This window comes from Alligator sinensis, unplaced genomic scaffold (assembly GCF_000455745.1).
Source record: "Alligator sinensis unplaced genomic scaffold, ASM45574v1 scaffold763_1, whole genome shotgun sequence".
Taxonomy (NCBI): domain Eukaryota; kingdom Metazoa; phylum Chordata; order Crocodylia; family Alligatoridae; genus Alligator; species Alligator sinensis.
Genome location: NW_005842744.1, coordinates 51016 through 62023, shown reverse-complemented (window position 1 = coordinate 62023; position 11008 = coordinate 51016). Strand labels below are relative to the sequence as shown.

Genomic DNA, 11008 nt, shown 5'->3' with positions numbered 1-11008 from the left:
GAGTTTGCTTTTGTTTGTTTGGCCCTGGAGGAAATTAAAAAGCCTTTCTATAATTTTGATTATAACTTCAAGTGTGGATTTTATTGTTCCAAGGATATGGTGGTATGAAGGATGGAAACCTTTAGGGTTTAAAACCTGATTTTAAAAGCTATAAATTGAACTTTTCTTGTTAATCTTAGGAAAACAGGTCCTGTGGCAATTTTCTTTTCTAATGTGCTGAATGTGTAGGTCTGCTCTAAAAACTGACTATATAAAAATGACACCCGCTTAGTCAACACATCTGTTCCTTATGTGTATTGTAAAGTGTATCTGCTGACTTCTGTGACAAAAAGTGTTTACTGCTAACCCTGCAGAGCCAGAACAGTAAGGAGAGAAAGCTGGATTCTGTTCTTTTTTTCTGCAGTATCAACAGAATTGTTCACTAGGGCCCTGATCCAGCACAAAGAAAGTTAATTGAAGCTTTACCACTGACTTCAGTAACCCCTGTAGCCTTGACCCAAAGTTCACTGACATCAGTGAGATGTTTCCACTGGGATTGCCTGAGCTGTCACTGTCTTCAGACTATACCTCAGTGTGATTGCTGTACACTGTAGTGTGGCTAAAGGTATAATTGCAAAATCGTTATTTACTGGTAATGATGTGCAGCAAAGGAACAACTCCTAGTGCCCTGAAAGTAAGTATAAAGGGTAGGCAGTTAGAAAAGCAGCTGCCGCTGTTGCTTTTTAAACTGGAAACATGGAATCAACCATGTCATTTTTAGGGAGTCATTTTTCAGAGTAGAGCAATATTTGCAAAATGAATAGTCCTGCAGCTCCCCAAACCATATGAATGGGTATATGTTGTTTTGGTGCCTGTATAAAGCAGTACCATAGCAGAGGTAGAGAGTGTCCCACTGCATCTCGAGCGGCATGAGTTTCTTCTTTTCTCTGAAGTCCTACTGATGATCATGCTATGGTGATCCACCTGTAACTGGGTCCCTGTTCTTTTGTTCTGTGGAGTCGGATGTGTCCAGACGTGAATGCGAGCTCCATCTCTCCCTCGTGTGCTAGTGGCTACAGAAGCTAACTATTCTAATCCATGGCTGGCTGGCTGGCTATGTTAGCCCTCCTGAGAACAACAGAGGGGAAAGTGAGGTCCAGTGGCCTGTGCACGAGATGAGGAGTTGGTCATGTTTAAGTTCTCATTCTAGCTCTAAAACTAAACCTTCTGGTCTTGGGATGTCACTTCAAAGTCACTTTAATAATCTGTTTATTTATCTGCGAAACTGAGATGATACTTATCTACCTATCATGAATCCAGCAGCCTAACTTGGGGTTGGTGAGTGAGGCACCAGTGTCAGACACCAACTTAATGGGTGTGTTGCCCCCTGGGGAGTTCGGGGGCAACAGCAGCAGCCCCACACCACTGCCAGTGCAGCAGCAGCTAGGTGCAGGAACACCTCTCTTTTCCTGTAGCAACCACCACAGTGGGCAGACTTTGCCTCCTTCAGGCAAGTAAGACTCCTGCCCTTTACCCCAACCCCATGCTAAGCATCCTCTCCTCTCCAGCATTCAGCAGCACATCCCTTTGCCCCCTCCCCTATCCTCTCTGGCAGCTAGGCACCGTCATTCACTGTAGGCACAACCTGACTTGTGCTGGAAGTACCAGCACTACCTATAACAGAAACATAGCATAATGAACCAAGAAAATATTTTAAGTATAGTCAGTTTGAAAAGAGGGAAGGTTAATAACTGACTGACTGGAGGAGAACTAAGGCATTATGTTTTACCCAGCAGGAGCAAGAAAGCAGGTTTAGAGTAGTAGGAGTCATATAAATGTTTAATTATAATGAACAAAATATTGACTTAATCGTCTCAATGGTATGCTGCTAAGTTTGAGGAATTAGTTATGAATGCTTACCAAAACCTAGTGCTAAAATCATTTTTGTTTATGTAAAAAGCTTAATAAACAGAACAGAAGAGAGCGCTGAGATATTTGATCTAAGCTGGTATGAAAACCATTGCATTCTTTTTAGCAAGTGTTGGTACTTAGAAAACAGCAGTCACAATCAGAGGCAGGACATATCCTGCAAAGTGCTGAATATCTGTTGGGCAGTGTCCACACCCAGTTAAGTCAGTGTTGGTGCTCAGCACCTTATAAGATCAGGTATATTTATTATTTTGCCTTCTGAATGGCAAACTACTTTGTGGTTATTGATAGATGAAAAGGAAAATATTTGGCAAAAAAGGGGGTCTGAAGAAAAAAAAATCTACCAGATGATCTTAACTAACAGGTTCCTCTGCACAGGCATGAATAGGTTTATTACATGGTGACCTTACAAGAACTGAGTAGGGACTCATCCAAGAATTACTTGCATGCATGGCAGTGGGGGGCTTGGACTTTTGAGAGCAGCTAAGCAAAACTGACCAATTTATAGGAGTGAAGATAAACTGAAATGGATGTGACTCTACAACCAGAATCTTTTTGAAAATGGTTGGAATTGTGAGATTTCTGCCCTGTAACTTAGCTACACTAATGCAAGTTCATTTGATCTTAAATTGATGCCTTTCTTTATCAGAATTGCCTAAGGACAGTTCATGAGACTTTGGCAGTTTTGAATCGGAACCCAAATTCCCGCACTGCTTTCAGTTCTGCCCCAAAGCCAACTGGATCTGAACATTGCATCCTCAGCCCATCTAAAATACAGCATTTTTCACTGTATTTGATGTAAGAGGACTTTTGGTGTAGGAAAACAGAGTACTCCTGAAGATTTGAGACCCAATTCTGAACTCATTTACACTGATGTAAATGAAGAGCAACTACATTGACTTGGCCCTGGAGAATTAGTCATTAGACTCTGTACCATGCTGTTTATCAGTACCAGGGCTGGTTTTCATTCATTGAGATGCAAGATGTATTGATCATGTTTCTTTCAATTTGCAGATGGGCTTTTTCCGAAGGAGATACAAAGAAATCATTGAGGCTGAGAAGAACAGAAAGGAGAATGAAGATAGTTGGGACTGGGTCCAGAAAAACCAGTGACCTGCCTCTAAAGCAAAGCAAAGTGAAACAAAAACCCAGTCATGAGACACCTGCTTGCTAGCCTATTGGTCCTGCTCATGTATCTTCCATATGTGGAAGAAGGAATCTTCTCCAGATTTTTCGGAGACCCCATTGATGCTGTGTTCTTGATCATTCTAACAAGCTAGGGAACATATTCCTGAGGCAACCCCTGCAGCCATGTCAGGTGACTGGAGCGATTTACATGTCCCGTAAGAGTTGAACTTTGAACTTTGGTAACTAAGCTGCAGTGCAGAGCAATATTTATGAATCCAACATATGTGGTATACCCTCAGGGGAAGACTGTTACCTAAAAGTATTTTTATAAATATAAGCTTTTTATACTGATTATGTCTTTATATTTGTATCAATGTTTTATTGTTTCTATTGAATAGCTATATAGTTCACTCAAGCACTGATATCTGGCTAAGATCTTGGAATTACATATATGTATATATAAATCTTATTGTTCTTTGAACTTCAATGCAAAAAAAAATGCAGATAAAAGTAGCTGAAAAACCTCACATAGTAAATCCACAAGGCTTGGTAAAGTTGTATATAAATCATTTAAATGCAGTGTGCTTTTCACTTTTTTCAAGTTCAAGGTGATTTTTGAGTTACGAGCTAAAGAACCTGAAGTATTATTGCCATACGATTTTCTACAATTGAATCTATCCTTCGGTAATCTGAATTGAGGGAAACAATTCCTCCTACCCAGATTGCAAAAATATTGTTCACATTGGCTTTTTTACTCCAGAAAAATAGCCTTTTGATCACAAGGCATATTGTACTGAAGAAAGTGGCAAAAAATATTTTCCTTTGGCAAGCTCTGTTCCTCATAACATGTAGCCCTTTGACAATGAGCAAAATTGGACAGTCAAGACTCCACAGTAACAGAAGTGGTACAACCACTAAGGCATCAACAAATAGTTTGGAGTTGAGAACAGTATTAGAATCAATGGTATGAGAGATAGTCTTTACGCTACTGTTAATGGTCATAATTTGTTTTACTTGCTGCTGTCGATGTTTCTAGTGGTAAGTATCCACAAGATATGACCATTATACTCGCCTTCTGAATGTATACATGCAAGTTACATGTTTGTTTATATGATAACCTTTTAAAGTTTGGAAGTATTGGCTCGATGAGCAAATTAAATGTATTCTTAAATTTGGAGGTTCCAAACTTGGGTGCTTTTAATACAAGATACCATCCATCACCTGGTATTAAAACCAAATTTAATTTAGATACAAACTTTGCTAAAACGCATGTATTTACTGTAGTAGATCATTTACTGGATTGGAGGAAACACTGTTCAGTGAATTCAGCCATGTTCTTAAAAAGAGCAATTGGGTATTTGAATAGAAATAGTGTTCCTGGTGCCATCCATGTTAATAGACTTTTCCTCTTACTTTGCTTCAGTGTAATTAATTTGAGATGCTAGTGTAAAATCAGTGCGAGGGAAAGAAAAATTAAGGCTTGCATGTTAGGGTGAAGTTACAGGTTACACATACTAAGAGCACTTAAAATACTAGTGTCCGCACAGTAAAGCTTGTTAACTCAAGCTAAGTGCCCTCTGAGTGCCTCAAAGTTGTACCATTTCAGGTGAGGGTTAACTCTGGGCCATGCTGCATAGCATGTGTTAGGGTACCTTCAGTCTGCTCCATGGGGATAAAATGAGCCATCTGCAGTCTTCCAGCATCCCAGGATGAACTGTTCCCAGCCCCACTTCCACAGTAGACATAGAGCACAGGTGTCCTGGCTCCTAGCCACTCCCCTGCTTGCTAGCCTTCTAGCTGCAAGTCAAAGTTTCATGTGACTTCACCCTTAGGTAGAAGGAGTTGAAAGAGGAACAAGAATATGATTCATTTTGTACCGCTACCGGGTGCCTCCCTGAGTAAGAATGGTAAAGAACCAATGAAGACTTGAATGCAAAGGATATACAAAAATCAGTACTTGCCTGATCCTTGCACTTCTTAAGAGACATTTTCCTTGTAAATTTGTCGTAATTTCCAACTAAAAGAACAACAATATTATGCTCATGCTGTTTTTCCTGACAACATGCACTCATTATTTTAATGCAAATCTACCCCACCTTCTACTCACTGTTTTGATATAGGATATCAGATTGTATTGGGTAATGGACAGATAGAGTTTTAAAGATGAATAAGCTGCATTGATTCTAAATTTGAAACTGAAGGGCCTTCTTAACTATGTAGTTTGGGTAGTATATTTGACTGCCTTTTCTCAGTTGATGATAAATGGATAAATTGGACAGATTTAAAAAAGCAAAAGGTCTCTCCATGTTGATACAAAGGGATTCAGTAAGCAAGAATACCGTTATAGTACCTGAGTCAAGACTTTTTAAAAGGGGGACAAGGCAAAAAGTTGATGGTCTTCTATTGCACTATTTTGTACTATAGACTTAAGTTAAATTCATCCCTGGTGTAACTCCACCAACTTCAAAGTACTTAAGCCAGGAGTATATTTGGCTCAACATGTGTTCTGATAAAATGTTGAAGAAGGTTACTGACTGACCAAGACATAAAAGTATGAGGAACTGAATAAAGGAGAAAAATAGATTAAATATAAGGATCTATCTCTCTAAGATTATATAGACAAAGCAAGAGATCCAGTTTTTTAACAATGCATATTTTCAGATATTTACATCTTGACTATGGACAGAAGATTTTTTTTCCGTGAACAGTGGATTTGTTGAAAATTACCATGACTGAAACTATTCATGAATATGGGTTGTATTCAATGAATAGTTTCACCTGAAAAAATGAGGGGAAAGTCTGAAAATGTTGAAATGTTTTATTTTGTTCCAGAAATGCTGAAATGCTTTATTTCAACATATTTTAAATGCCAGGTTTTGGTATTTTTTTTAACAAGGTTCTTTTCTTCTGTAATTACCTTGTTTGGTTTTTTTTAAAAGCTTAACTAAGATTCATTAATCATTAAAAAAGTACATTTGGGTTGAAAAAATATATTTGGGGTTGATTTGACGTCGTTTTTGCTATATTGTCACATAAAAAAACAAAAATAAATTCCCATTTCAATTTAATTCAAATCAGTTATTTTTCAACATTTTTAGTTTGGCCCCTGAACTAAGATATCCAGCATTTGTCCAGCTGTCCTCTGGACTCGCAACAAATTAAGGTCACTTATATGCCAAAACACTACAAAAATAACAGGTGATCTCAAATAACATGATACATGGGTTGGATAGTTTAAGGGCAGAAGACATAAGAAGTGCCATACTGGATCAGCCTAATGGTCTCTCTAGCCCAGTATCCTTTTTCCAACAGTGGCAGGAGTGGATGCTTTGGAGGCAGAGAACATAAACGGGGTATATCTGGAGTGATCTATCTCCCTGGCATCCACAATCATTAGTTTTCAAATGCCAAAGAATACATGCCTAACTACTCTGTTTAATAGCTATTAATGAATTGTCTAGTCCCTTTCTGAAGCTGGCTAGCTTACCTGCCTCCACCACCTCCTGTGGCAATGAATTCTACAAGTTAAGTATGCACTGTATGACATTTTGTTAGTTTTAAACCTGCCTCTGGCTAATTTCAGTGGGTGCCTCCTAGTTATAATATTCTGGGACCAGCTGAACAACAGTTTCCTTTTCACTTGGTCCACACCCTTTATGATTTTATAGACCTCTATCCCCTATAGCCTTCTCCTTTTCAAACTGAAGAGTCCTAATCTTATTAGTCTCTCTCGGTATGGCAGCTGCTCCATAGCCCTTATCATCTTAGTTGCCCTCATCCATAGCTTTTCTAACTCTACTACATCCCGTTTGAGAGAGAGACCAGGACTGCACATGGTATTCAAGATGTGGGTGTGCCATGGATTTATATAGTGAGATGGTGAAGTTCTCTGTTTTGTTTTCTTAATGATGCCCAACATTTTATTGTCTTTTTTTGGTTGCTGCTGCACATTGGGTTGATATTTTTAGAGAACTATTTCCATTGGCTCAAAGGTCTCTTTCCTGAGTTATAGCAGCTAGTACAGAATGCTGGGTTCTGAGTTGGGGTTATTTTTCCCCAGGTACATTACCTTGTGCTTCTGGACATTTAATTCATCTACCATTTTTTGTTTTTTGGAGTTTTTTTGCCCACTCACTTAGCTTTGTGATTCAAATGTAACAAGTGGTTCACTTGTTCTATGTGAATTCTTCATGATTTCTTTTACTGGTTTCTTGACAAGTTTTACTTTGACTGCTTCTTACTCCAGTTAACAGAGTCAGATTTAATAATGAAATAAAGCAGCACAGGGTGTGTTGAAAACATGTATTAAGCCTCCAATTTTTTATCAGACACCAGTAGGTTTAAGACATCTTCTGAGAAGAAAGCAGGATTCTAATAAGAATGTAGTATATGTCAAATATGCATAGAAAGTAGATATCTGGTGAAGGTGTGCTATTTTTTTAATGAAGAAGCAAAATGCCATATACTGATTTGATGGTATTTCTGTAATGCATAGGGTGTCCACTTAGACTGAACACCTTTTGACTCCTTATTAGTGTCAGAAGGGGAAGTACCTGCCTTTTAAAGTCTGTGAAATTCCTAACAGTAAAAAGGGCATATATATCCCTTCAATACCAATTCATCACTATCTTGAGTGCTTAAGTAGGATATTAGTGTTGCATGCATATTAAAGTGACCTTCTGAATGTGTGATGGGTACATTTCACTCAGTGGGAATTGAAAGTATTTCAGCATTTCTCTGTGTACTGAATACATTCCTTAGATAAATCTATCACTTATAAGGAACTGCTTTTGAAGCTGAATGCAAATCAACCTGTGCCCAACATCTACAGAATCTCTTGATCTAGTATGTCCATCAATCATTCTCAGAGGTTGTACTTTAGAAATAAATAATAAAAGTAATAAAAATATTGTCAGTGTCTACAGTATCATGGAAAGCATAGGTAGTAAAATGCTAACCAGACTTTTCTGAGCAAGTCGGAACTAAATTAGTCTGCCAGATGACCAGGAGTAGATCTACATTACATGGAAGGTCCAATCTCAGAGCTAGTTGAAGTCACCAGAGTAGCATCAGGGTGAATTTGATGTCTGACTTTCATTTTCTGACAGTATAATTCTGTTCAATATGAAGGGGCCAGTCCTTAGTCTATTAGCTATTTAAAAAAAAATGTAAGCCCTAAGTGGGCTTTAAGTCATGTACAGGCCATGTGCTGCCCACTAAACAAGGAAGAATTTTATCCTGCGGAACTAAAGAAAAGCAAAGGGTAGTATCTATGCTATGCTATCAAGGTGAGACACTACAGGTTAGGGTTGGCAAGCTGGTCAATTAACTGGTCAAATATTATCAATTGACTGGTCAAAGATTATAGCAAATTTTTCAAAAAATTACCCTTTTCAGTTTTCTTGACAGAAATATGATTTTTAAATTTGTTTTTTGATGAAGTTAATGGAAAAAATGTGCTGTTTCTGTGTATTGTTTGGACCTATTGGCAATTTTTTTACAATTTTTACCTATATTTGACCAGAACCATTCAATTGACTAACTTTTATTTGATCAGTCAAATACCTAACCCTAGTGCAGGTAATAACCATTTGCTGCATATGTGAAAAGGAATGTGAAGGTAAAAAAAATGGCTACAAGACATCTTAACTTTTGATATGATTTAGAATTTCTGTTTTGTACATGATGGTGAATCCCTTAAGGAAATGCATATATTTACATAGGCATGGCTTTGTACTATGAATACAGGGTTGTCAATCTGAAAATACTGAGAAACGCTGATATAGCAAAAACCACAGAAACAACCCCTTTCTGCTTTGATACATAAATAACTAACAAAATATATTTTTCCTTGAAATCAAGAATGTCCAGGTAAGTTGAGTTGATGAAAACAGCAGTTACACAAAGACTAATGATAGATAGTATTTGATGATACTTAGTGCCAACATTCTTTGAACATCTTCTGTTTAGGGGCATATTTTGGAGTCTTGCACAGAATTTTCAGGCACAATATTATCCATGTGGTGTGGGAATAGGCAACATTACTTTCACTAAAGAATTTAAGGGAATCATAGATCTAATTTTTGCGTTCGTACTATCTATGAGGTTACTTTGGGTATACATGACAATAGGTTGTTGTCCACATATTGTACATTGATTAAACTGGCATAAAGAATATAACTGCTTGGAGCATGAGTTTGCAAATAGAGTAGGGTACCCGCACCATTTTCACTCATTTTTTCTTGAAATGTCACTCCTTGTGTATTGTAAAGTTGTGATTTTTTTGTGAATTTGTGATGGAAGAATGTGTTCACTATTATTATTGTCATCCGTATTTAGAAGCTACATTTTCACCTGTATTCTAATTCACTTGCACTGTTTTGGAAATGTCAGGTTTACAAAAATACAACTTTTTTGGAATAAAAAGTGGCTGCAAAATTATTGTAACAACATGACTATTATTACTATCTTTGTCCAGCTCAAATGTTTTGCTTTGGATTGGTTAACTTGTTTGCTCGTTTATAAACTGACACAATGAAACGTACTCACTTTTTTCATAATGGACAGGTTTTAATTGAAGCAAGATTCATATATCGTGTAGAAGTCAGGATTAGGTTACTTGAAGCAGTAAAGCTATGAATGTGCCTAAGTGTTTTCAGGGCCATAGTTTGAATGTTCTGTGTTACTAGTCACACTTAAGACTATCTTCTTTATTTAGAAATTTAATTAATTGTACTGCTTTACAACAAGTCCATAGAAATAGATTTGATGCAGTCTTAGCTATATCAAATACAAACCATATTCTTCTGCTCCCTTAGAGTTGCCAAAAGACATGATTGTTAAAACAACTTGTGTTGTTAAACAGTATTTAATTTGAATATGAATATGGATGAAAATTTAACATTATTATGCCTTTTGCATTCAAGAATAATAATTTTAAAAGCAATTTTAGCCTATTTTTCTACTCAGCCTTTCATATGGGAATGTGTAAGTAAAACAGTCATAGTTGACTTGCCAAGCTAGTTCATTTATTTGGTTGTAATCTCTCTCCTTTAACATCTAACATTATGCATTTTACTTTTCGTTCACTGGGCTTCCATTCAAAGGTTCCTCATAATTCTACAGATGAGTGAAAGTTCAGTCAATAAAATGAACCCTGGCCTGAACTTTCACTTAAAAAAAAAAAAAAAAAAAAAAAAAAGCGGGGGTGGAGGGGTGGGAACGACAATAAAATAAACCACAACCTGAACCTGAAGACTAGGGACAGAAATTACACATAAACATGTGTAAGTGATCCAAAACTGGTTCAAATCTGTAATTCAGCAGAAGTTCAGTGCACATAAATTACTTTCAAAATGGCCAAAATCAGTTTAAGATAAACCTGGATGAAAGTAATATCAGACTTAACTGATTGAGGTTAAATCAGTTCATTGAACTTCTGTCACAGATCCCTTCCAGTTTCAAGTTAACTCACAGTCTCCCAGAATCCCAGGATGCTTTGCATCTCCCCTGCAAAGCCCCCTCTCACAAGATGGGCGGGCTATCCTTGGCCCAAGTTATCTGCATCAGCCAAGCGCGGAGTCATGCTACATCACCTCCTACCCCCAGCTCCTCAGCTTCTGGCCTGGGCCACTGCAGGCATGTGTCTGCATTTCCAGAATCAAAAGTGAATGTTTGTTCACTTGCTTATAACTTCAATCTACACAGCTTGGACTAACCTGTGAAGACTGAATCAATTCAGCCTTGGGCTTTTTGACTGTCTATATTTAGCCCAAACTTTAAGGTTCAGAAATTTTTCACCTGCTTCTCCACTGCCTGTTTTAGGCTATTTGTCCACTAGTTAGAGCAAGTTAAGACCCATTCCTGACTAGCGGTGACCCACACTGAGCAGGACACCCAGCCCCCAGTGTTTAAAAGTACCTTTTAATTTAGCAAAAAAACAGAAACCACATTAGAAAACTGGAGTCTTAAT

The 11008-nt window shown here is 37.6% G+C and overlaps 1 protein-coding gene across 1 annotated transcript in view; it reads left to right on the top strand.

Annotated features, from left to right (window-relative positions):
• ITGA9 (integrin subunit alpha 9) overlaps positions 1–10412 on the top strand; it is a 373158-nt gene extending 362746 nt beyond the window's left edge. The window contains exon 28 of the mRNA XM_014525097.2: positions 2923–10412. Within this exon, the coding sequence (XP_014380583.2) occupies positions 2923–3021 (99 nt within the window). The 3' untranslated portion in view covers positions 3022–10412. The remainder of the gene's footprint in view (positions 1–2922) is intronic.
• The last annotated feature ends 596 nt before the right edge of the window (positions 10413–11008 follow it).